At 57.2% G+C, this 25,814-nt stretch overlaps 2 protein-coding genes across 6 annotated transcripts in view; both read left to right on the top strand.

Moving 5' to 3' along the window:
* LOC308351828 (FXYD domain-containing ion transport regulator 6) overlaps positions 1 to 4,231 on the top strand; it is a 29,787-nt gene extending 25,556 nt beyond the window's left edge. Inside the window, exons 6-9 of one of the 3 annotated variants that reach the window (XR_013967610.1) lie at positions 770 to 819; positions 1,328 to 1,378; positions 2,918 to 3,023; positions 3,372 to 4,229. Coding sequence is in view for 2 of the 3 variants with exons in the window: in XM_080817768.1 (XP_080673894.1) it covers positions 770 to 819; positions 1,328 to 1,356 (79 nt within the window). In the remaining variant the exon portion in view is untranslated. Of the gene's footprint in view, positions 1 to 769; positions 820 to 1,327; positions 1,379 to 2,917 lie in introns of all 3 variants that reach the window. The other 2 variants (XM_080817768.1, XM_080817769.1) reach the window with 2 other exon arrangements.
* A 7,404-nt stretch (positions 4,232 to 11,635) lies between these two features.
* On the top strand, positions 11,636 to 19,768 carry FXYD2 (FXYD domain containing ion transport regulator 2). Of its 3 annotated transcripts, none has more exons than XM_080817772.1 (6): positions 11,636 to 11,948; positions 17,378 to 17,416; positions 17,574 to 17,648; positions 19,071 to 19,107; positions 19,286 to 19,335; positions 19,582 to 19,768. In XM_080817772.1, the coding sequence occupies exons 1-5, from the start codon at positions 11,930 to 11,932 to the stop codon at positions 19,308 to 19,310; spliced, it is 195 nt and encodes a 64-aa protein (XP_080673898.1). In that variant the 5' UTR covers positions 11,636 to 11,929; the 3' UTR covers positions 19,311 to 19,335; positions 19,582 to 19,768. The 3 variants fall into 3 exon arrangements, with proteins under 3 accessions (XP_080673898.1, XP_080673897.1, XP_080673896.1); XM_080817771.1 differs by lacking the exon at positions 11,636 to 11,948 and adding an exon at positions 15,060 to 15,121 and having other exon boundaries at positions 19,582 to 19,766; XM_080817770.1 differs by lacking the exons at positions 11,636 to 11,948; positions 19,286 to 19,335 and adding an exon at positions 15,060 to 15,121 and having other exon boundaries at positions 19,582 to 19,725.
* The last annotated feature ends 6,046 nt before the right edge of the window (positions 19,769 to 25,814 follow it).

Consider the following 25,814-nt stretch of genomic DNA (forward strand, 5'->3'; position numbering starts at 1 on the left):
ATGCCGTGTCTGTGGACATCTGGGGACGACACTAGGAGGGGACAGGGAGGGGCCCCTCGTGTGTGAGCCCAAATGAGTGTTCTTTTGGGTTCTTATCTCAGAAAGAGGCCCTGTGTGTAGGGAGTAGATGTTTTGAGGATTGCCAGGCATATCCCGGGGCAAAAGAGAGGTCAAAATGTCCAGGTTTAGTCCCGCCTCTCTTCTGATATACATTGGGGAGAGGAGGGAGGCCAGAAGGTGCTGGACCCTTGTCTGGAGGCCCTTGAGACAGCTGGGCTATGGAGAAGGGAAGCAGAGGGCCTCAGAGCCTCTCGTGAGGTCCTCCTCTCTACAGGACCTGGGACACTGTCCCTGCTTGTCACCTGTTCATGGGGCTCTTTGGCTAAGTAGAAGCTTGGGCTCCCTGTCATTCACCTCCTCACCTATAAAGGGGCATACCCCATTAGTCCACTATAAAAACCAGGGGTAGCACTGGACCTCAGAAATCTGAAGTCTGGCAGGACACACCCCAAGCCCCCAGGCCGAGGGGTGTGTGTCTTGCCCAGCACTTATCTGACTTGGGGGCCAACACTGAAGGGTGCTGGTGAGTTCCCCTGACCCTGCACCCAGCAATCCTGACTTCTCCCCCTGCCCCATGCACCCTTTTGGTGGAGAGCGCTCCAGCCCCGCAGTGACTCAGAGGGGCCAGATCCAGACAGCCATGCGCGGCCAGGAGAGCGGGTTTGCCTTGCGGACCTCTAAGGGGAGGGCTGTGTCTCTCCTCTTGCAGGGCTCCAGGGGACGAGGAGGCCCAGGTGGAGAACCTCATCACTGCGAATGGTACGTGTCCTGGCCACCAGCCTGGGTGGCGTGGAAGTAATTGGGGCGGGTCCTCATATTGCTCAGGGAGGGCTGGTTGCCCGACACCATGGCCTCCCTAGAGCTCACCAGACGTGCTCCCAGGAAGGAGGTCCCTGGGGCCTCTGCTCTGCCGTGCTCCCTCACCGCCACCAAATAGGCTGCGACTCGTGACAGTCCCCGTGTATGGGGCAGCTGCTCTGTGTCGGGCAGACCCCACTTCATGGGCACACAGCCTGCTGGAGTAGACATCACTATCCACATTTTATCACTGAGGGACCCAGCAGGGTTAAGGAATGTGCCAAATTCCTAGAACCAGCAAGGAGTGGGGCAAGATGTGGGTCTGTCTGACCCCACATCCTGCCAAGTCGCCTCTCCACTGTGTGGGTCAGACCTCCCCCGCATCAGGCACAGGTGCGGGTGCCCCCTGGGCAGGGCAAGGGGTCCATTCTCTACAATCGGTTCTATTTTTTTTTTTTTCCTTCCCTAGCAACGGAGCCCCAGAAAGCAGAGAACTGAAGTGTAGCCTTCGGGTAGAAAGGTAAGATTCTGCCTGCCTGCGTCTTCCTCTGGCCCCGTCACTGCTCATTCCTCAGAGAAGAGCAGCGGGACCGCTTTCACTAGGAGCCACGCTCCGAGGCCGATGAAACAGACGGACGGGAACAGCGGAGACGCCCCGCGCATGCGCAGTAAACAGTTGGGAACTAAGACCTCTGCACAACGCAGCGGTCAAGTTAATGGGGTGTCATCTTAGCTGCCATGTGGGCAGGACTTGGGGCAAATTACAGTTTGTGAAATACTCCCGGTACAAAGGAGCATAAAGATAATGGCTTTTAATGATGATTCAGAAAGTACCTAAGGCCACTTAAAATCGAATTAACATTTTATAATGAAACTTTCAAGTTCTACACAAAACTAGGGAGAACAGTGTATTATCCCCTCCCCTCCTACCTCTGTGTGCCCTCTTTACGGGCATTCCGTTTAGTGTTTGCTTCCGTTGTTCATTGTAGGGACACGGGAGAGTCATAACCATCAAATGCCTTAGTCTTCAAAACACACTCACAAAACACACTCACTCACACTCGAGCCTGCCAGAAGCAGCAGGACGGGTGGGTTCAGCCCCATTTTATCGCTAAAAGAAACGGAGGTCACCGAGGACAGGCAGATCACAAGTGACAGGTGGGACTTGAAGTCAGGCCCTTTCACTTCCAGCCATTTCCACCACACCCCTCTGTGTCTGTGCCCGTGTCACTTCATGAATTCTCTAGAATATGCTGGGGCGCAGGGAGTGCATAGGTCAGTCTCCTATCCACTCGCGTCTGCCTCATGGAAAGCGTAATAGGTCTATGACCTCATCCTGAATTGTCAGCGAAGAGATTTCTGGTACCAAAATGCCTGGTACACCAGCTTTTACCGTGAGTGCAATGACACAGCATACTTGCATGTGAATTTTTTCCTTAGTGCTTTTACGTCCTCATGACAGCCCTGCGGGCGAGTAGAACAGGGCTCATTATGTCCATCTTCTATTCTAGATGGGCTCAGAAAGGTCAGTGATTGCCCACGCACGAGGTGGCCATAGAAGCCAATCTAGGAGCAGGCGTCCAGGCTGGTCGCGTGGTGTTCTGTCCCTTTGTGGTGGCTGGCAGGTCCCATCTTGGGAGTGGTATGGGGAGGCTCAAGGGTGGGAGGCATGAGCTAGCAGTTGTCCTGTCTTCTTTTTTTTTAAACTTGAACTACCTCAGAAACCTTGTTCTCTTAGATCTCGGGACTGTGAGCCACTCCTGGGAGTGTCCTGACATAGAAACCCTGGGTTTAACAGTTTTCTTTCCGTGTCTCCCCAGTTCCAGCCCCTGCTGAGAGAAGCCCTCTCCTTGGGCCACCCCCTCCCCTGCCTCCACCTTCTTTCCCTGTGTCTCAGGCTCTCGTAGTCCTCTTGTCGCCAGGAATGTTGTGCTCAGAGTGGGTCTCATCCTGCAGGTTTCGGGGGGCACAGGGGCTGTGCTAAAGGCAGGGAGACAGCCGGTAAAGATTCCTGGAAGGAACCCAAGTGGTGTTTTAATTTAAATTCTCTCCCCCTTAGCCTCCGGAACCCGAAGGGAGCTGCTCCAACCTTTAGATGCCAATGTTGATGCTTAAGAACACCGGCCACTTCAGCAGCAGATTTTTCCCCAGGAGAAGCCAAGAACGTGTGTGTCCCCTGCCCCCTCCCCGTCCCCGGAACACGGTCCACAACTTAGTGATGCAACGAACACCCGCCTTCCCCTGCCTGTGGCCTGCGGTCTCGTCCACCTCCTGTGCTGTGTCTGTGTGTGTGTTTGATGACTGTGGTCTCTGTGGCTGCTTGTTTGTGGGTGATGTTGTATTTTAGTGACCCCGGACTCGCTTTCCTGGGCAGGTGCTGAGCCATGCCGCCACCGGCCCCTCCCTACTCCCCTGTGCCCCGGCCCCATCATCTCCCACTCCTGGGAGTCTGCTTTTTCCCTTGAGAGACCAGTCCCTTCTCTTGATTGAGGGGTGGGTGTAGGTGGGGGTAGGGGACATGGGTGGGGGTCTCCCGTTGTCTCGGGACTTGGGAAGGTTTACATCACCTTTGTGATCGTTCTCCATGGCCTCTCTCACTTCCTTCACAAGAGCCTGGCTTCTGTATTCCAGCCCTGACCTGAGTCTGTTCTGGGGTCTCTTGGCCATGGGAAGTTGACAGCAAGGAGCCGGTGAGCCCAGCTTTGCCTCCAGGCAGGCTCTGCCCCGTCCGTGGTCATTTCCTCTTGGGGCTTCCGGCACGGAGTCCTCCTCTGCCTGGCCCCGTGGCAGAGCAGCCCAGGATCCCGGCCCCGGGGCTTCTACTCTACTCCTTGGGGAATGTGCCCCTCGCATATCTTCTCAGCAATAACCCCATGGGCTCTGGAACCCTGCTTCTCTCCCCCGTCTTCCCTGCTTCTGAGACTCCCAGCTATAGCCCAGCTCTTCTGGACTCGGACTCCTGTCCCTGAATGAGGTCTCTGGGAGGCGAGGGCCAAGGGGACCCATTCTGTTGGGGCCAGCACTCTGGGGAGGGGCAGCCGGGAGAGCAGGGTTCTCTGCCCCCATGCTGTTGGGCGGGAAGAAGCAACGGCTCCAGCACCCTTTGCCCCGCCTTCCCTGGTTAGAGAGGCAGGTGCAGCGGGCCAGCTGCAGGTTAGAGACAGACCGAGCAGGCGCTCACAGCCCTGCAGTGGAGGGGACAGCAAGAGGTTGAAAGTCATAGAGAATGGAGAGTCCAGCCAGACCCCATCCCATCCATCGTGTTCTTGTGGAAACTAACCGAACGGCGCCGCCGTGACCGGGACTGCTGTTCTCCGTGTTGTGACTTACCCTCTCAGCCACAGAAAGGAATAAAACACCGTTTGTTTCCTAGTGGCTCTAAGTGCTTTCCTTTGTGTCAAGGAGCTGGAGTATTTGTAGGGTGCTTGTAGGGCTACGGGGACTCTGTGCTTGGTCAGAGGGAGGCGGTGGTTGCTGAAGAGGCAGTCGGAGTACGTGTGGGCCAGCAGCTTGGGCGCTAAGCTCCTCTGCTTCCTCTCCCCCTCCTTCCCCCTCCTGCCTCCAGCCCTGCTCCCCAGTCCGTGGGCACGGGCTCCGCCCTGTGGCAGGGCCTGAACCTGATGCGTGGCCTGCACAGAACCCAAGAGTCCCGGTGGCTCCCCTGAGGGCGTGCTGGCCGAGAACCAAAGGGTCTAACCTCTTTCGTTGGTTGACTCTGGGGCTGCTACCTAAGGACTTGGCAAAGAGGGTGTGGGTGGGTCACTTGGGTTCTGATCAGACCCTTACTTACCCTCTCATCTCCCACAAAACCCAAATACCACCTCCTCTATGCAGCCTTCCTGGACTTCAGGTAGAATGAGTCCCTTCCTTTCTGTGCTCCAGTCACAGGGGGTGCGGCCTTTAGCCTCACATTGAGCACTCCGTATGTCGGCTCCAAGCCTTGGAGGCCAGGCAGATAATGTCGATTGGTGAATCCGCTGTCGTGACACAGGAGGTGGCTCGTAGGAGCCAGAGGTCACCGACAGTGTCCCCCCAAAGACATTGCAGTTCAGTCTTTCGGGAAGGGACTGTTGGTCAAATGAGCCCAGCTGCCAGCTGACCCTCCGGGAGCGCCCCGGGGTGTGCCCCCATCTCTGTGCATCTTGTGTGTTTCTATCGTGAGACACTGTTCCCAGGGAGCGAGGACTAAGTCTTGTTCTAATGTAACTTCCTGGCCCTCCCCACCCCCAAATCTTCAAAGAGTCTGTCTAGGTTCTGTGAGCTAGAGCTCTGTGTAGAGCTTCAGAATTGGCAGGTACAGGTTCTGAGGGCCTCGGGGCTCTGGCTACCCCCGGCCATCCCCCGGGACATGCAGGGAGCCCTCCCTACTTCTGCAACTGCCCTGCCCTCTGTCCTCTAGGTCTTTGGGGGGGGGGGAAAGGAGGCTTTTCATTGAGATCTAACTCAATATTGTCAACTCCGTGATTACAGGGGCTCAAAAGTCTCAAAAATCCTTTCAGGGCATACACTAGCAAGACTATGCTCTGGGTCTTGTGGCCTGGAAATGAGACACATAACAGAGTCAAAGAAACGGATGATCGATAATATTAGCATTAATACATAATAAGATATTAATAATATATTACATAAATAATATTATATTAGTATTAATAACTAAATAAAGCAGCTAATATGTGACAAACCCTGAGCTGAGCACGTTCCATAGATCAACTCATACCAAACTCACAGGACTACCTTATGGTATATCAATTTTACAGATAAGGAAACCATGGCTTGGTGGGACTGGCCTGAGTTTGCACTGTTGGTGACAAAGCCAAGGTCCAGCCCAGGCCCATCCAGCTCCAAGCCTGTTTCCTTCTACACAGGAAAGGAAAGGATATAGACCCATCAAGTGCACATGGGAGGAGGCAGAATGTGGCCTCATATTGGGGGGTGGCGCAGTCCTTGGTTCCCATAGCTATGGGAATGAGCTCCCTGTCACTGGAAGTATTCAAGCTGATGGGACCCCCCTGGCTAAGAGGGACCATGAGAATCTACCCAGGATGGCCTAATCTACCCAGGTCCAAGCTCAAACTGAGGAACAACCCCTCTCCCCCACCCTATCACCCCCATACAAAATGGGGAAGCCCCTCTGCCTCTAGCGCCTAGGGTTGTAGAGCCAGGGAAGAAGAATCCAGAATCCAGGCACGGATTGCTGTTTAATGTGTGTCTTCCCTCTGGACCAGCATTTCATGCTGGGCCAGACCATGTCTGTCTATTCAGTCCTGGCAGGCGACTGCTCTCTGTAACTTGGTTGGATATAGGAACTGTAACTTGGTTATGTAGGAAAGCTGGTATGTCATGCCACTTCCCAGAAGGGAGTGCTGAGTCCCCTGGCCTCAGACAGTGATCCCAGGTGTCCGGGCCATTTTATCTCCCAACTACTCCCTCCTCCCCCATGAATTCCACTCCAAAGATTTTCAAGTCTATTTGCATGGAGGTGTTTGTGTTTACTTAACACCACATAAAAATAGGTCAATCTGCCTTCTGGGCCCCCAGGCTGTGGCCCTCCCCACCGCTCTGGGTTTTTTGCAGGTTGTGGATTGGAACTTGCCAAATTGTTCTTGGAAGAGAGTCAGAGGCAGAGTGCAAGCTTCAGGGAGGGTGGGGTGGCTGGGGGGGGGGGGAGATGCCAGGCTGAAGTACACGCCAAGGTCACCGGGCTCTTTCCTTCCTATGGGGAAGAGGGCTCTGGCCTCCCAGTGATCTTGGGCTGGCGGGGTGGCTGGGCAAAGCCAGGGTGGGAGGACTGTCCAGCTCTATCTGGTTCACCCCACCTTGTCCTTGGCTGCTCTGCCTCACTCTGGGTCCAGAGGGAGAAAGAGAGAGATCAGGTGTGTTTGCCTGAGCCGGGGGAGGAGCTTGGAAATGCCTGTCTCCAGGCCACAAAGAGGAAGAATGCCACCTCTCACCATTAGTGTGATTCATTGCTGTCACAGCTACACTCCGGGGGGGCAGAATTAGCCAGCTCAAGCCAACCGGCTGCTGATTTTATGGAGCCGGGCCCAGCCCTTTGCCCGCTTGCACAATAATAGGGCACCTGCCAAGGCAGCGATGACCGGGCAGGTGATGCTGGATCGGATGTCATGGGAGGCTTGGGCTGGTAGGGGCTGGTAGGAGGAGGGCCCCCTGCACTGTCCGGAGGAGTGGGCTCCTGCCTCAGCCAGGCTCGGGAGGCAGGCCAGTGGAGGAGAAGGAGGCTCAGGACATTCCCTGGTCTCCCCCTCTCCTCGCTAGCTGTGCGAGCTCAGGCAAACACCAGCATCTCTGTCACTTTCTTTGCAAAACATCGTCCTTCCTAGCCATAGGGTGCGCTGGGTGCCAGTGAAACCCTAGGAACGCCACTTAAGCCTCAGTTTCCTTCCCCGTGCAATGGGTCCATCAATAACTTTCCTGTTCCCTCACAAGGTCAAAGTGATGCAACGTACATAAAACACTGACACTTATACATGCAGATAGTATATTATTAATATTTATATTACCTCTCATTTCCTTATGCATCCTTTCTGTGGCAGCGGGGTGCCCCTTCTGTCTGTCAGACCTGGGTTCGAGTTCTGCCTCACCTACATTACAGTGCAATTTCCTCCTCTGGAAAACGGGTAGCACAACACCGGCTTGGTTGAGTCACTGGAAGGAACAAAGCAGCTCAAGGAAGCCAAAGCTCTTTTGGAAGCCTCGAGAACCTCGAGTGGATGGGATTGTTACCAAGTGAGGATTTCTGGGCACCGGACTTTGAGAAGACACAGCCATTTAACAGACACCCTGAGCTGAGTTCTTGCAATAGGCCAGGCTCGGCCATCTGTGAAATAAATGACAAAGATCGGTACAAAGCCAGAGGTGGTCATTTGGGCCACACCAGGATAATCCAGAAGGTCACGGAGGAAGGGCAGGAGCAGAGAGGGTGGGCTTGGTCCTGGAGGTGGCGGGGCCTGGAGCTGCTTTTCAGAGATAAAGGGGGACGTGAGTACTAGGAGGTCAAGGACCACCGCTGGAGAGAATAACCCCTATTCTAGTTCAAGCTCAGACGTGAGTGCCGAGAAAAGTCAAGAATGCATTTCTCTCCGGGGTATTCACTGTGGGAGAGGTGGGTCAAACAGGTTCGCCCTTGCCAGCAGCTGTAGAAACAGAAGAGGACGTCTGCGTCCCTGCCAGCTCAGGGAGCAGAAAGCCTCAGTGACCTTGACTCTCGTAGTACATTGCCCTTTGGCAACTCCCAGGACCTGTGTGCCCCACGACTCGGGTCATCTTAAAGCCAACACTTAAGGAATGGACCCTCCAGGACCCACCTCCCCTGGCCTCGCCTTATAAGACCCCAGTGACCCTGGCATTGGCAGCGACAGCAGGAGACAGGCACCAACGCTCCTTGGGTTTCGGGGCCTCTGGGCAGCACAGATGGGGCCTGGCAGCTGCCACCTTCCCTGCTGACACTGCAGGGCCATGCATGCCAGCAGCCGCAGACCAGCCCCAGCCAGGATCCAGGGCGTTCTAGGGGCTTCTGGCTTCTTCCCAGCTGCAAGCCAACACCGGGAGGATTGCAGGGGGCCCGGACTCTGAGGCCGTGCACTCTGATGTGCGGCCCCAGACACGCAGGGGTGGTGGAGCTGGAACATTCCTCCTGGGGAAGGCTGGTGGTGCGGGCCTTTGCCTCTTGGCTGGTTTTTGAGCACCAGGCGGATGGTGCTCAGCTGACCTTCCAGGATGCCGCCCTCCCATCCCGGCAACCCAAAAGTGACCACCCAGACCTTTGCCCTGAGACTGAAGAGTCAGGGGACAGTTGGAACGCTGCTTGGGGAAGATGGGGGCTGCTGAGGCATGGTGACCAAGGACATTGTCCCACTGGGTATGACCGTGCTGGAAGAGGGACCAGGACTAGGGGCTACCTCTCCATACCTCCCAAGGGTCTCCTTGATCTGTGGGTCTGGGGAGGAAAGCAGAGTATGGCTGGGTGGTCCTCTTTGGCTCCAGCCTAGAATAATCAGACAAAGGGAGGGTGCAGCGGTTGGGGGTGTCTTTGCCTGCCCTAGAGCCTTTCTGAGACAGCAGAGGAGCACTCCCACCCCATTTGGCCCCATATCCTGAGAAAGACTGAAAGAAGCAGCACATCCAGACCCCAGCGGCAGCCAGCGGTGCTGTGCAGGTGTGGGGAGGAGAGGAAGGTTGGGGGTGCGGGGTGGGTGGTAGACCGGCAGAGATTGTGTTGAGGGTCGGGAGGGGAGGGTGCTCTGGGAACTGCCTTCAAGATGCCTTGGCAAGGGACTGGGCCCAGGGAAGGGATTGCAGTGAGGGTCCTTGCCTCCTAGAAGGCCATCTCCGGGGAGGAGAGTGAAGTCCACATTCATGAGGACCTTCTCTGGCCAGGCCTCTACCCACGTCATCTCAATTCCTACAAGAACCACTCAAGGTAGGTGCTTCAATCCACTGTATACATGGGAGAAGGAGACCTGGAGAAGTGACCTTCCCTAGCATCACAGTGTCTACGGCGAAGAGTCGGGATGCAAAGCAGCTCATGTGGGGCGCGTCTGTCCCACGGGGCGGTTCCTGCGTGGAGGGGCCGTAGGAGGAGAGGCTCTCCCGGGTGGTGAGCCGGGCATCGTGAGCCATGGGCTGAAGGAGAGCAGGGTATCTCTGAGACAGGGGCTCCCTTGTCCCCAGCGTCAGCCAGGCCAATGACCTCAGCTGGAGGTGGACATGAAGAAGTCTGAGGGCGGACTTGGGTGTGAGCAAGAGAGAGTAGACCTCCTTGCCTCTTAGCCCCGGGCTTCCCCTGAAAGGAGAAATAGAAGCTTTCATGAAAATAGCTTCAGGTCTTTGGGTAAAATGCTGGGGGGAGTAGAGGGTGGGAAGGGGGAACTCCCCAAATGGACTCTGGGGGATCCGTTGCCGACCACCCACTCTGTCTCCGTGGGGGCAAACGAGTTCCTGCTACCCGTTCTAGGACAGGATTTCAGGGGAAGAGTCTGTGTTAGGCAGGTCCTGGGCCTCCCATGCCACTAGAGAAATGATTTCACCTCCGGGATGCATTCATTTGTTTAACAAAACTGGGGCTCCACCATGTGCCAGGTTCTGTTCTAGGCACTGGGAATCTAAGAATGAACACAGCAAAAATCCTTGCTTTTCTGGAGGAAACAAACCAACACACAACAAACTAATAAGGGATTTGAGACATTGCAGAGTGGGTGTGAACAATTTAGACTGGGGTGCCAGGAAGGGTCTTCTGAGTCAATCAATGAAGAGAGGCATGAGCGGAGTTAGCCAGGAAGCTCTCTGGAGGAAGAATGTTCAGGAAGAGGGAAGAGCTAGTGCAAAGGTCCTGAGGCAGGAGCATGCCTGGAGGGTTAGAAGAGCATCAAGGAGATCAGTATGGCTGGAGTGGAAAGAAGGGACAGGGAAGTTGGAGACAAGGTCAAAGATGTCATTGGGGCCAGTATAGGATGGTTTATACTTTGAGACCTCAAAGGGTTGGAGCAGGAAGAGTGAGCCTTTTATAAGTGACAGGGATGGGTAGGATGACTTTGGATGCTCTTTCTAGTTAGTCAGTCCATAACACAGGGTCTCCATTTAGGATCAAGATGCCTTCCTTTGCAGCATTAGGGGCTGGTAGGGGACACATCATGTGTGTATGTGTGTGTTTGCGGGAGGGCGTGAAAAGGCTGTGGCTGAGATCCTCATGTTTCTAAACCACTGACACGTTTGGACCAGGTAACTTCTTTAAGTGTCATCTAGCCCCGAGATTTCCGGGTCTCTCCAAGTGCCTGGCTTGGAGAATTTCCGCTCGGCAGCCCTGAGCTGTCTTGAACGTGCAGGTTTCCACTTGGGAACATGTGACAAGGCTGGGTCGTGGGAGCAGCTCAGCCAGCAGCTCGGGGTCCTTAGGACAGACCTCAGCCCCTCCAGGCCTGCCCTTCTCCATTTCCAGAGTCTTCTAGCCAGGAGGTGGCTCTCTGCGGGGGTTATTAGTCATTCCCCCAGGGCAGGAGATTCCTCTAAGGAGGGATAGGAGGCAACTTGTCCCCTGGTTGGAGCGGGGGGGCCAGGGATGGGGGCCAGAACCAGCACCTCCCAAACCCTGCTTTTCAGTGTGCCTTCCGGGGTGGCCGAGCAGGGTGGCCCCCAAGTCACCGAGGGAGGTCCTGGGCCCAGAGTGAGCCATACCCAGCCTGCTTGTGGCCACCTTGCTCCAGGCCGCCAGAGGCCCAAGTGTGGGGAAACAGAGACTCGGCCTCTTCCGGCCGTGCCCCCTCTGGCACCGATCAGCCGCCCTCAGGGGCCTCGTTAGGCTGCTACTGTCTCCGGCTGGGCCGCTGGGGTGCGGCGGGCAGTCTGACATCACAGTCACCGGGGGCTGCCCTGGGAGGGTCCCCGGTGAGGCCCGGTTGGTTGCCATGGAGCCGCTCCACACCAGCGCCCCCTCCCTGCCCCCTGCTGCTTCCCATCTCGGGCCCTACTACCTGCAGCTGTGGGCTCAGGCTCTGGGCCGGGCCTTGAAAAGACCCTCGCCCCGCCCAGGGGCCTCTGGTCAGGGCTGCGGCCCTTCTGACCCATCTCCGGACATGCCCAGCTGAGGATGAGAACCGGGGTCAGGACAGATCAGGGCGGAGGCCCGGTGGGCTGGACGGTGGAGGTACAGCTGAGGGAAGTCTCGGGGGGGCCCACAAACGACCCTCGGGGTCTCCCTCAGTCACCGCTAGGGTGACCTTGGCAGGCACCCCGGGCTTCCCGGAGGGCGCCGGCTGTGGCGTCTCTCCTGTGGGGAGCAGAGGGGCCAGTGGCTGTGGCTCCCAGTTTCCGCCTTCCTCCGGGGGAAGTCAGAGTCTCTGGCGGGGATCCCTGGCCCCAGCCCATCCGCGCTGGCAGGCAGGCACAAGGTGCGGGCTCCCTCGCCAGCCCCTCCTCCCCGACTCTGTCTCTTCCTGCCCAGGGGCCCCCGCTGAGGTGTGGAGGGAGGGAGGGAGGGCCACACTTTCCAGTCAGGCCCTCGGCAACCAGCGCCTCGCTGCTCTCTGCCACCAAGGACCCGCCTGCGGAGCCTGCCATGGACAGGTGGTACCTGGGTGAGTTCCCTGAACCCCCTGCCTCCCGCCTACTCAGACTCCTCACTTTCGGGTGCAGCCACCTGCTCCCCCAAAGGGCAGGGAAAGTGGAAGCGAGGACAGGCAGGATTTCTAAACAAGGGCATCTCAAGGGGGAGTCCTGGGTGTGGGGGGGATCTCTGCCCTGAGCATCTCGGAGCTGCAGGAACTAGGAACACCGTTTGTCCAACAGCCTCCTTTTCTGTCTGTCTGTCTAGCCACCTGTCCATCTGCAGGAATTCTAAAGCCAGGCTGCTGGGTTCAAATCTTGTTTACCTGACTCTGTGCCTCAGCGTCCTCATCTATGAAATGGGGATGCTGATGAGGGCTTCCTTACCTCAGGGCTGTTGTGATGATTACATGGCTTAATTCTTTTTTTTTTTTTTTAAGATTTTATTTATTTATTTGACACACAGAGGCAGAGCGAGAGAGAAGCAGACTCCCCACTGAGCAGGAAGCCTGACATGGGTTTTGATCCCAAGACCCTGGGATCATAACCTGAGCTGAAGGCAGCCACTTAACCAGCTGAGCCGCCCAGGTGCCCCTGCATGGCTTAATTTTTATCAGGTGCTCAGAATAGGGCCTTACGTGTAGAGTTAAAAATGCAGATAACAACTTGTTTTTCCTATTTCTGCCACTATCTCTGCCTCTCTCCCTCCTTCTCTCCCTCCATCCATCTATCTATGTATCTATCCGTCCTTTCCACCCATTTTTTTCAAAGATTTTATTTATTTATAGACACAGAGAGAGAGATCACAAGTAGAGGGAGCGGGGAAGCAGGCGCCCTGCTGAGCAGAGAGCCCGATGTGGAGCTTGATCCCAGGACCCTGGGATCATGCCCCGAGCTGAAGGCAGAGGCTTAACCCACTGAGCCACCCAGACGCCCCTCCACCCATTTTTATATCCATTATTGCAGATAGAATCTACAGTAGCTTACAAAGACAGACAGAAGGCACTAAGCTACCAAGAAAACATGTAGTAAGGGGCACCCGGCGTCCTGTGTGGAGAGCGACAGTAGCTTTGGGAGCACAGCCTTGGGGGTCTGGATTTCTAGACCTGGTTTTGTCACTATTGGGATGTTGCAGGCCAATCCCTCAAGCTCCTTGCCCTCCGTCTTTTTGGTCTGCCCAGGGGGCCTCATGGCCCTGCCCTGGCCGCCCCCAGCGGTCGTTGCAGGGAGCAAATGATCAGCCTCAGTTTCTTCATCTGTAGAATGGATCCAGTGGGGCAGTGCCTATTGAGAACTTGACAAGGGGCCCCTAGGTGGTGCTGTCGGTTAAGCACCTGACTCTTGGTTTCGGCTCGGGCTGTGATCTCAGGGCTGTGGGATCCAGCCCCACGTGGGCTCCGTGCTCAGGGGGCATCTGCTTGGAATTCTCTCTCCCTCTCCCTCTGACTCAGGCTCACTTGCTTCCTTGCTCTCTCTCTCTCAAAATAAATAAATCTTAAAAATAAGTAAAGAGCCTGACACATGGTCAGCCCCTACTAAGCATAAACCTGGCTGTAACATTCTCATGAATATTCATCGCTCAGCTCTGAAAGCAGAGAGCAGGATGGGTGTCAAGGCTCCTGGTCTGCAGGCCGCGGCCGTGATGTTCTCTTTCCATCTCACCCCCGTGCTGATTTTCGCTGGAGGGGGTTGGCTTTCCTGCATCCGATGGTTAATGTTCAACCGAAGCTGAGTGCCCTTTATTTTCCAGTGAGCACAAATATGACAGTGACAACAGTGACACTAGCTGTGTCCCAGGCTGTGGGCCCTGCTCTTCACAAGCTTTATCTGCCTGAGCCACGAGTACTCCCATTTTATAGACGAGAAGACCGAGGCACTGAGAGGTTCAGTAACTCGGCAGAGGCCATTTACTTAGCAGATGGAGGAGCCAGGAAATGAACTCAAACCTTGGTCCCCTGCAACCACCCCAGGGGGATTAACAGATGGGTTCGGTCCCTTCGGCAGGACCAGCCCGTCCTCAGTGGACACTGACGGCTGGCTTTGGGCCCGTGGCTACCACTGAGCGTTGGCCTGTTCTGGAGGCCAGTTCAATGGACGAGAACTGAGCCAGGAATGCGAGCACCCATGGAGTGCCCAGCCCAGGGGTCGCCAAGGTGAAAGAGGCCACCGCAGAGCTGGGAGGCCGCCTCGGAGGTATGGGAGAGCACCTGACGCCCAAGGCCTGCCTGTGCGTCCTCCAACAGGCCCCTTACCGGCTGTGTGACTCGGGGCCAGGACTCTACCCTCTCTGGGCCTCAGCTGCCTCATCTGTAAAATGGGTAATAACACAAGGCACGAGGGGATACTAGGTAGGAAAGTGCTTTGTGGGTCCGAAAAGCAAGCCCTCCTCCAGGTGGTCGACTCAGCCCCTTCCTGAAGGAGCCGCTGGGGCAACGCTGGGAAACCTGGGAAGCCGGCATGGGAGCGGTGGCCTGTGGAAGGAAAATGCCAGAGGCGGCAGGGAGAGAGGGATTAGTTAGGGATGACTGGAGCCTTTGTGACGGAGATGGGAGCTGCAGGCTGCAGCCCCGAGGGGTGAAGGAAACAACGGGAAGGGGGTGGCTCAGCCCTGGAGGCGAGAACAGCAGGCTGGGGTGGGCTGGGGTGGGCCATGAGGTGGGAGCGGGCCAGGCGCCTGGGGACGGCCTCAGGGAAGCCCTGGGCGCCGGGTCCGAAGTAGCTGCTGAAGCCCTTGTCTCCGCAGCGGTCGGGGAGGTGGGCAGCTGCTGGGATGGGGGTGTCTCTGGACCCCCCACGTGGCCCCTTAAGCTCTGGTGGACACTGACTGTATTTTGAAAGCGCCCCCCGCCCAGCCGCCCCCCCCCCCCCCGCCGCCGTGCCCCAGCCCCAGCCACGGCTTCTCCGGCTAGAGGAAGAACACTGGCCTACCGTCCCCAACCCTTCTCTGGAAATTTCCTTCGGGAGGGATTTGGCCAGCTCCTCCCTGCCCCTGCCTGTCCCCGCACCTCTTCCTGCCTCCTAGGGAGCCCCTCCACTCACCCTGGGGCTTCTCTTGTGACTCGGGCAAATATTACCTGCACTGTTAATGTTTAATCCCCCCACCTCACCCCTGGCCTCCCCGCTGCCCTGCACTCTCCCCAGAGCAGAGCAGGAGAGGGACCAGCCCAGTCTGCTAGGGGAATGGCAGGGTCCGCGACGGGCGACGGTGAGTGTGCGTGTACGTGCGTGAAGCAGGCGGTGGCCTCTCCTTGGACCACTTTTGGAGGGATGAGCTGGACCCCTGGAACCCCTGCCTTCCAGAGACCCCAGAACCCCTCCCCCAAACTTGCCAGCCTCTTTAGATGATTTCAAAAACAATTGCTTTGCAAAGGGGATGCTGTGCTAAGTCTGAAGGAATATAGCTTGAAGGGCAGGACCTGGGGTGCCAGGTTGGAGCTGGGGGCCAGGGTAGGGATGAGCTCCCCTCTTGACGATAGGACTTGCACCTGTCCTAGGTCAGTGTATCTTTCCAAGCTACCTGAGCTCAGAGCAGGAGGGGAAGGGAGTTAGGCTGGCTTTGGGGCCAGAGCCCCACGGTGTGGGACACCCCCAGAAGGATCCCCTGATGGGGGGGACTTGGGCCTGGAGGCCAACAGGGGCCTCTGTTGACTATGGTGGGCTTTGAGCCGGATCTAGAAAAGATGAGGGCTTTGGGTGGGGAATGGCTCAAGACAAGGGAGGAGGGAGGAGGCAGTGTCTTGGTGTGGTGACAGGAGCCGCTGGTCTAGTCATGGCTCTGGGGCTAACTCCCTGTGTCACCTTGAACAAGACTTGAATTGAATCTGGGAGACAACGTTGATGGGCTCCCACATGGGGACAGGTCCTGGGTCCCCATAGCCCCCCTAGAGGCCCAGGCACTGACCCCTTTCTGACCAGGGAGGCTGCACTGGGGACAACTGGGTCCCCCAGGTCCCCACCCTGCAGGGCACGGTTCAGCACAACCTGGGAGGTGCTGACTTCTACCTCAGATGCTGCCTCCTTGGTGCCGAGATGGGCTTGAGCAGGGTAGGCAAGCGGGGCCACCCTCCACCATGGCAGCAAAGCCCTGGCCAGGCGCCCTCGGGCTACCCAAAGGCCAGTGTGCTCAGTTTCCAGGGCTGGAGGGCAGAGCTGTGACCTCTGGTGCTGAGCAGCTCCAGTTTGGGTGGGCTAATGGCACAGGAGGCAGGGGACTGGGCCACACGTGGCCTTGAAGTGTCTTGTGCCTTCTGACCATCTGAGAGGCAATGTAGCAAAGGGGTTAGGTACCTAGGTTCTTAGCAGCCTATTGCCTGGGTTCAAATCCCAGCTCTCCCTTTTATGCTGTGTTACTGTGAGGGCGTTACTTAACCTCTCTGTGCCTCCAGCTTCTAGGGATTGTATTGGAATCATATCAGTGCTTCACTGGTGCTTATGACAGTAAAATGAGCTCACGTTTTGTTAGCCTTCCCCTGGCACGTGGAAAACACTATATATTAATGTTTCTTTTTTTTAAAGATTTTATTTTATTTACTTGACAGAGATCACAAGTAGGCAGAGAGAGAGAGAGAGAGAGAGAGAGAGAGAGAGAGGAAGAAGCAGGCTCCCTGGTGAGCAGAGAGCCCAATGTGGGGCTTGATCCCAGGATCCTGAGATCATGACCTGAGCTGAAGGCAGAGGCTTTAACCCACTGAGCCACCCAGGTGCCCCTATATTAATGTTTCTTTTTTTTTTTTAATAGATTTTATTTATTTGACAGAGAGAGAGATCACAAATAGGCAGAGAGGCAGGCAGAGAGAGAGGGGGAAGCAGGCTCCCTGCAGAGCAGAGAGCCTGATGCGGGGCTCGATCTCAGGACCCTGAGATCATGACCTGAGCTGAAGGCAGAGGCTTTAACCCACTGAGCCACCCAGGTGCCCCTATATTAATGTTTCTTAAAAGAATTTTCTTCCCCTTGAGGATGGAAACCTAAGGGAGAAGAATCCAGAAACCTGAGTCCAAGACCCAGTTCTGCCCCCAACTCTCATGGGGGACTTTAAACAGGTTCAGTTTTCTCCTTCTGTTCAGTGCAAGTGAAGGGCCCCTCCGTTCATTCATTCCACAAGCATTTGCGACACATCTTGCCGCGGATTAGTTGCGTGGAGCGAGGCTAACAATGAGTTCAATGGGAAATGTCTCCCATGGCCTGGCTTACTGTTGCAGGAAGCAAGGGGAGGAAAGATCCAGGCCTCCCAGAGTTGCCGGAGGCCCCCCAGGCGGCACAGCACCCTGTTTGGATGCTTGGTGTTTGGTCCCAAGTGGACGGTTTCCGAGGTGGCCCAGGACAGATGCCCCCACTGGCGGTGGCCTTAGCAGCCCACCAGCCTCTTCTTGCCCACTTAGACCCTTGGGGCATGTGGGAGGGAAGGATGGGAGTTCCACTATTTCTGTGGCTAGCTCACCCTGCCTCTGACTCTGTCCTCAGGTGGCAGCCCCAAGGAGGATGTGGACCCATTCTACTACGGTAAGCTGGTAGGGCCCCTTCCCCACCCTTCCTGAGCCTGGCATCCCCTGGTTACAGCCACCATCTGCCCCTGGTAGCCTGGGGCTGCTGCAGGGGTGGGTTGTGGGAGGGGTGCCTGGTTGGACCCATCCCACCTCCTCGCCCTCTCCTTTCTCAGACTATGAGACTGTCCGCAATGGAGGCCTCATCTTTGCTGCCCTGGCCTTCGTCGTGGGGCTCATTATCATCCTCAGTAAGTGGGCTGTCGGAAGGGGATGCTGCACGGGGCCATATCTCTTCTCAAAGCCACTGATCAGGGGTTCTCCAGGTGGGGGTGGGAGAAAGCCCTCTCACCCTCTTCCCAGATCCCGGAAGGGAAGTGAGTCTCTCCACTCCTCTCCATTCCCCCATGCGGGATGTGGGAACTGACCCACACCCTGATGGACACAGGCTTGGTGGGACACCTCCCTGCCTGGTCCTTGGGTCACACAGAGACGTTTCCTTTCCTCCAGTGCGCCCTCTGGCGGCCCTGGGAGGAGCTGCTGAGAGGGGAGAGCTGGCTGCGTCTAGCCAGCTGGGGACCCTCCAGTGTACATGGGGTTCAAGCCAGGGGAGGGAACCAACCTCCACAGGATACCTCCCTTGGCCAGATCCAGGCACTTTCCTTTCTTGGCATGAGCTACATCTCAGTCCATTTAATCTCAGCAACTCTGAGGGATGGCCACTACTGTCCCATTTTACAGAGGGAAAGCTACCCATTGTGACAGGTGCGGCCAATTGCCCAGGGTTCCACAGCCAGCCAGAAGCAGAGGCGAGTTCAGCTGAACCCAGGATGTTCACTTGCCCACCCCAGCCCACCCCAGCGACTGTTGGAGAGCAAGTGTGGCTGGGAGCCAGAGGCATTCGAGCCCACTGCTAGTTTACTGGGTGCGGATCCCTAACTCCCTGGGCTTGTTTGCTCATCTGTTAAATAGGGATGATCCAACTTCTCCCTTAGCCCTTAAAGTTTGGGCTAGCACAGCACCAAGGAAGCACTCAGATATAGGCCTAGAATGTTCTGGAGGAGAGAACCGTCCTTGTGTATCCCCCAGTCCCAGCCGGCACACAGCAAGGGCTTCGTGAATGCTTATTGACTTGGTTTGGTACAACCAGAAGAAAAGTACACAGAAACACAATCCTGGGATTCTAATGCCTCCATGGTTGGGGCCATTTCATCGGGGGGCTTCTGTCTGCAGACACGGCCGCTCTCCCCAGTTCAGTTGGAAGTGTCTTGCGGGAGGCACTGTGTCAAGGTCGAGCACACAAGTGCAGGAGGCAGACAGGCCTGAGCAGAGATCTTGGCTCTGGACTTGCAGCCCCCCTCCTCCAAGAGTGTATGGAGCAGCTACTGTGTGCTCGGCCCTGTGCCGGGGGCCCCACTACAGCCCGGGCTTGGTCACTGCTCCCGGTGAACTCACAGTCTACCACGGAGCGGCCGCAGTAAATGTTTGTTGACTGACTAAGAGATGGACTAACAGAATGCTTATGGTCCAGCCCTATATAAGGACAGAAATGGTCCCCCGTGGCTCTGTGGGGAAAGAGGGAGTAGAGGCTATCGGGCTGCCCCGTTCAGGGCAGAGACACTCTCCCTGGAAGCAAGAGGTTGATGGAAACTCATCTCCTTTCTCTCTTCAAGGCAAAAGACTCCGGTGTGGGGGCAAAAAGAAGCACCGGTGAGTGCCGGCCTAGGGTCCCTGAGTGGGGTGGGGATACTGGGGGGAAAAGAGGCACAGGCCAAGGACTTTCATCTGCAAAGCCTGTGAGGAGGGGTCCCTGACCTCAGGGACCCTGAGACTGGCGACCTCCTCCTCCTCTGATGTCTTCCCTCTCTTTTCCCCTCCCCGACCCCAGGCAAGTCAATGGTGACGATCTGTAATGAAGGGCAAGTTGGGGAGGAACAGGTGAGCAGGGAGCCAGGGAGGGCCCTGGAGAGCCGGGGTCAGAGCCGGGGAGGATTTCGGGGTCTACTGGCCACCAGCCAGTTGGTCTGCTACCCACTTTGGTTTTTCCATTGATGGCCAAGTGCCTGGTGTGGTATGTGTGGCCAAGGAAGGGGGGCAAAGAGAAAAGTGAAATGAATAAGGAATAAAAGAAAAATCCCTACTCCTGCCGCCATTGCTACCTAGAACCTGTCTTTGTCTTTGCAGAGTCAGCTGTGTCCCCGCTGCAGGGGGGACCTTGGGAAGCCTTTCCTGAGCTGTAGACCTTTGTCCCCAGCACTGCCAGGCCCTTAGGCTGAAGGAAGCTCCAAGCTCCATGTGACCCCTGGGTTTTCATGGCCTCCTCCCACCCCAGGCCACCTCATGTTAATAATAAAGCTAGCCTCAGAGACAGTTCCTTCCCTGGCCTGCCTCCCTCCCTCCTTCGCTCCTGTACCTGCCATGACCGACTCGCCTCTCCGAGCTGGAGTACGATACAGTCTGGTCTCTTGGTTTTCAATGAGCTGCTCAGGTGCCCTTGCCTCCTCAGACAGGAAGTTCAGTATCACCATCCGCAGGCCTCTGCCTGCCCCTTGAATTGCGAGGAGCCCGAAGGACAGAGGACTCAGCCTGCCTTCCGAACTCCAGGCAGAGAGAAAGCCAGGAAGTGTGAAGGTCAATGACAATTGGGTGCTGCTCCGGTATCTGTGCAGGCCCCGGGTGCTGCTACTGGAGCTCTCTGCTGGGAGTTCCTGCACTTGCGCCCTGAGCAGCCGAAGTTGTAGCTGTTTGTGACCACAGGATGCCACCTCCCCTGAGCACCCGCGTGCCAAGATGGGTGGGTCTGGGGGGGCTGGTGGGCACCTCGGCACGCGCTCTCTCCCTACCCACCTCCTGACCTTGGTGCTAAGCTCAGCCACTCCCTTTCCACTCTTGGGGCTTGGGGACGCCCACTGCACCTGTTCTCCTCCACCTATCTGGGTGCTGCCTTGGTTAATCCCAGGGCCAGGGAGTGGACAGGGAGGGTGAGGTCCTGGGTACCCTGCGTACCCTCTCCTCCAGCCCTGTCCACTCTGGCAGGCACCCAGCCACAGGCAGCCGGAGCCACGATGGTGTCAGGCTGCCTCTCAGACCAGAGCCTGACTTCCTGAAGCCTGTGGCCCCCTTGCGGCGCTGGACTCAGAAGGAGCCCACCTTCCCTCTGCGGCTCTTCCCTGAGGAAAGGATGGGTGGCTGGATCATGGCACCACCTAGTGTCCATTTTCCTCATCTGGGTCTGTAAGCCTGCCAGGGAGGGGAGGGGAGAGCTTGGCAGGAGAACCCCGGCAGCCTCAAGTTAGTGGAGTTTACCATGAAAAGGGGGGTCATGAGTTCAACGTTGGGCATGGAAGATAGTTAGAATAAACATTTTTTTAAGATTTTAAAATTTAAAACGAATAGGGTATGTTTGGGGGCCACAGGCAGAGTAGGCCACTGTTCCACGTGCAAATTCAGTTCTTTGTCTAAATCCACTGCCCCTAGGTCCCGAAGATTGCCAACCCTCACAGAATCACAGAAGGCTTGAACATAGAAGGTCCTTAGGGAGCAAAATAGATAGACTTCACTTCTCAGAAAGGGAAACAGAGACCCTGGGAAAGGCAGGGACTTGTCCAGGTGACACAGCCAGCCCGTATCAGGGCCAGAGCTAGAAACCAGGTCTCGGGCTCCCGTCCCAGCATTCTTCTCACTGACACCTGGGGATGGCAGACAGATTCCCCACTGACCCCCTGTGGGCTTAGAAAGCAGAGGGGAGAGATAGAGGACCTGGCTACTTCCACCTCGAGGCCAAGGTCTTTGCGACCCCCTGCTCCAAACGCGGGCTCCCCAAAGACAAATAAAATGTGACAGGCCGCACTCCTAAATAGAATTCAGTATTTCCATGCACAAGCTGGAGCGTGTACTTGACCTGTCCACGATGGTGGGAGAGATGAAACGGAATGGGGTGCGTCCAGCCAGGGGCGCTTTCCCAGGGGTTTGCTCCAGAAGCTTCTTGGACGGAACAGCAAGACAGACAGGAGGAGGGGGTGTTGCAGGCCTGTGGTCCAGAGCGGAGTCAGACTCCTAAAATGTTCTAGACACAGACCTCCGAGGGGGCCAGCTAGGAGGGGCATTCTAGCTGCTCCACGGGGAGGATGGTCCCGGGGGAACCACTCTGCTCTCCACCCCTGCTGTACACCCTTCACCCTTGCGAGATGTGAGGCTCCTTTGGGTCCCAGATTATAGACCCCAGAGAACCCAGGGTGCTGTTTGAACCACCAGACACCCAGCATTCCCTCTGGACCTATCCACTATGACTCTTGGGGTGAAGCCCACGAAAGCTGAGGCTTAACAAGCTCCCAGGTGGCCCCGGAGAGTAGCCAGGGCTGAGAACCACGGAGCTAAGTGCCATTCTGAGGTCTGTGACCTATTTGTGGTACAGGGCCTTCCTGAAAACTTTCCCTTCCCTCTCCACAAAGGTCACAGGCACTGGGAACTACTGAGCTTTCACTTCACTCCGGGATTTTTCACAACTCAGACACAAATTGGGTCACAAAGAACAACCAAGCCTGGGAATGATGGGATGAATGACTCTCCGTCACCCAATGCCACAAACCCGTCTGAGGGGATGCAATTTCCACTATCACCACCAGAGGGAGCATGCGCCTTAGTCTTAAAGCTCCTTCCAACTCGGCGTTTTCAACTCCTCTTTCCAGGGCCTGGGGCCCTTTGCCAACGTTAGGGACCTCTGAAAGGTCCGCTCCTTGCCCTGGGTTTCGGGGGGTGGGGTGGGGGAAGAACTCTTCTCAATCTGTTTACACATCCCTCAGGCGTATCACTTGTCCTGTTCTGGGGTGACTCTGGGCTGGGGGTCTCGAGCCCTCGCTCCTGGAAGGCAGTGATCATATGCGGTCTGAACATCGTTCCCGGCGCTTGGGGTAACCACGAAGCCTCTCACCCCATAGCTGGAGCTAATCAACGTCATGAACAGGACCTGAGAGAGGCAGAGGTGCTGAGCAGTGACGTCTGTGGGGCGGCAGGTGGGAGAGGTTGGCTCATTGTCTGGGCCCCAGAGCTTCTGTGTTAACTGATGAGCTGCTGGTCAAGTTTAAGGCGACTCCCAGGAGAATCGGTTCTGGAGGCAAAGCTGCAGGTGATTGGCCCACTAGGTGAGCCCAGCTAGGGGCGGTTGAGGAGAATGGGAGGCGGAGGCGGAGGTGGGGGTGGGGGGGGGTGGTGACAGACAGGAAGTGGAGACTCAAGGCCCCAGAAAACTTGGCCTGCTTCACAGTCTGGGGAGGGGGCAGACAGCGACACCCTGCCCCGGCGGTGGCCTCACCCCAACTCCCTCATGAGGGTGATTTCAGGACATAAAAGGTACGCACTGGCCTTGGATACGAGGGCCCTGGGGTCTTCTCCTGAGCCTGCCCTACCCTGGCCTTTCCCCACCAACCTCCACGCGCAGGAAGAGCTGGGCATGAGGTCAGGATGGGGCAATATTACTGGTGACCCCATCAGTTAGTGTCGTCCTGTCCCAGGCTCGAGCGCCCCCTGCTCGATCTCCCCCAGCCTCTGTCCACTTGGGCATGGGGAGCTCACATATGTGTGGGGTGGGGAGGGCAGGAGATCCCCTCTTGGACACTCCGGCTAGGTGGCCTGTGGGGCGAAGCTCTCCTCCCTGACCTTGGTTTCCCCGTCAGAGGGACTGGAGGCTTGGACTGACTGGTCCCTGGAACCTACAGGTGTTGATCTCCTTTCCAGAGTGAGGATGCCCCTGCCATGCGCCTCTGATTTTTCGAAACTCTGGGACCTTGGGAGACTCCCCCTCATCCCCAGCAATCCCAAACTCTGCCGGGCTGAGCAAGGAGGGGGTGCCCCAAAGAACCCACCTTGAGCATCTACTCTGGTCCTGCCTCTATCAGAGGGAGTGGGGATGGGATGGGGGTAGGCGGCCCTGCTGAAGAGGTCCTGGAGCAGAGAGCAGAGCTGAGTCTTCCCCCAGCGCCCCCCCCTGCTCCTGCTTTCTCGGGGCAGGGCTGCTGCTGGAGAGATTAATGGCCTCCCTGTTGATCTGCAGCCCCAGGCCGCTGAGCTCTGAACTGCAATTCAGCAGAGGCCTCTGGGGCGGCAGCGGCGGGCCCATTCTTCATCCTCCGCCTGACACACGCCTGGCCAGCGGAGATCAGAGGCAAATGCCACATCCACCAGGCCCTGTCCTGGGGTGGCCCTGAGTCCCCGGCTGGGAAGATGGATCAGGTAGGGCCTGGGAACCAGGAGCACGGCAGCCTCCATCCACGGCCGCGGGAGGGCAGCACTGAGCCCAGCGTGGCCCAGCCAAGGAAGAAAGCCCCGGCTCTGTCCCCGCGCCCCCCTCCCAGCCTGGAGGCCCTTCACGTTGAGCGACCCAGTACTTGGGAACTTGGAACTTGGAAACTGGGTGCCCAGGGCTTCGGCCCCGACGCTGGAGGGGCTAGGGGAGTGCTGGGGGAGACCCGAGTGAGGGGCTGTCCCGGCAGGTATGGATGGGCTTCATGCCTGGAAGGAGCTGCCTGCGGTGGGGGTTTGGGGGGGCAGCTCTGAATTGGCACCTTATGTTTCCAGCTGTTTGGCCTGCCTGTTCCCACCCTGTGTGACCTCCCGCAGTCCTGCTCCCCCAACCCCCAGAAGCCCCCGGGTTCTCCTGGTTGCTCTTTGCCCCTAGAGCTCTAAACTTTGGTTCCCTTTCCAAGAAATTCTGTCACTTCCCCAAAGGGCTTCTTTGGTGACACCAGAAGGAATTCCCCAGGTGAACGTGGCAGAGGACGGGGAGAAAGGGTGGAAGTTCCGAGCTGGGGCGGCAGTTTGTGGGCCAGGACGCCCCCCGCGGGCCCGTGTAGCTGGAGCAGGAAAAGGGGGAGAACTGGCCTCACCGGCAGCCTTGCCCTTGGCCTGCTGTGTGACCTTGAGAAGGCCCTAGTCTGTCTCTGAGCTTGGCAAAAAATTCCAGACATTGGCTCCCAAGTCAAGGGGCTGAGGGAAAAAGGTCCGTGGGGAAGCCGTAGCAGATCCCTTGTTCCTTCCTGCCCCCCGGAGGGCCGGGCTCGGAGAAAGCAGGGTGTGTGCTCATGTGTGTGAGTGCACACACACACACACCACAAACACAGGCAGAGGCACCTGCGAGTGGTGAAGGCAGACAAAAAGACACACTTGACAAAGCATAGGAGAGGAGGCTGGCTTGGCCCCAAGCCAGGAGCATGTTGAATTCTCTTGTGGTCTTTGTTTCCTGAAAGGCCTATCAATCAGGAAGAGTCGTGCCAAACCCAGCCTGCCTGGGAGGTAGTGAGTGTCCTCTGCCCTGAAGTAAATAATATTTCAGGTCTCATGTCCATGGACCATATGCTCCCAACACAGCTAATAACATCATCAGGGAGTGGCCTCAGCCCTTACACACCTGCCCAGGTTGGCAGTGGGATAGGCTCAGCTGGGCCTCGGCTACTGAGGGACCGACCCTTCCTGCCTGGCCCTCCCCAGCACCCTTGGAGACTTGCTGGGGGGACGCCTCCCCTATCTCCCCGGATCCTTACCATCCCTTCGTGTCTGCCTGCCCTACTGCCCCTGTCTGAGGGGTCCCTGACCAACCCCCAGAGCCCAGCCTGTGCCTGGCATGTAGTAGGTGCTCAGTAAGCCTTTGTTGAATGAACGAGTGATGGCCCACAGCTGCCCCCCTCCACCTCCTAAGGGACAAGGAGGGCTGCTGGGTGTCCCCACGGGTGGTGCACATGTGCTCGCTCAGGATGCCGTCCTGGGGACCTGTCCCGGGGATGGTCAGCATTTTCTTCCTTGGCATTGTGGTAAAGATCATAGAATTTGGAATCAGCCAGCCTGGCTTTGAGCCCTGGCTTCTGTAACGGTGTCCTACTCGGGACTGTGGGCCAGTCCCTCCTGAGCCTCAGTTTCCCCAGTGGAGAGACTATTTCTAACCCTTGGTGGTTCCTTGCTCCTGACCAGGCTGTAACAAGCTGAGGCCATTTGCTGAGGGTCCCAAGGCTCTTTCAATGCTAGCATTTGAAGCTGTGGCCTCTTCCCGGACCCCTCCAGGCACCTCAGCCCCTGTCCTTTACTGCTTTCATGTTTGCTCTTCAGTGGGGTCTTCTCAGGACACTTCGGGAGGACCAAGAGGCAGAGGCCCCCGAGTCCCACCCTCAGACGCACCCGGCCCCAAGGGGAGGCTGGATCGGGTCCCCGAGTCCTGCCGAGTCCCATCCCCTCCTGTGGCACTAGGGGGAGGCAGATAACCAGATTCCCCGGGCAGAGGCTTGCGGGTGAGGGGTCCACAGGGTGCTGGAGACTGGCCTGAGAGGGGGTGGGGGAGGGAAGGCAGCCGGATGCCCCTCCAGAGAGCAGACCCACACCCCAGGGGCCAGACTGAGGAGGGGGAGGCAGGCTCCTGTCCTTCCCCGAGTGCC

The sequence above is a fragment of the Martes martes genome (assembly GCF_963455335.1).
Source record: "Martes martes genome assembly, chromosome: 10".
Lineage (NCBI taxonomy): Eukaryota > Metazoa > Chordata > Mammalia > Carnivora > Mustelidae > Martes > Martes martes.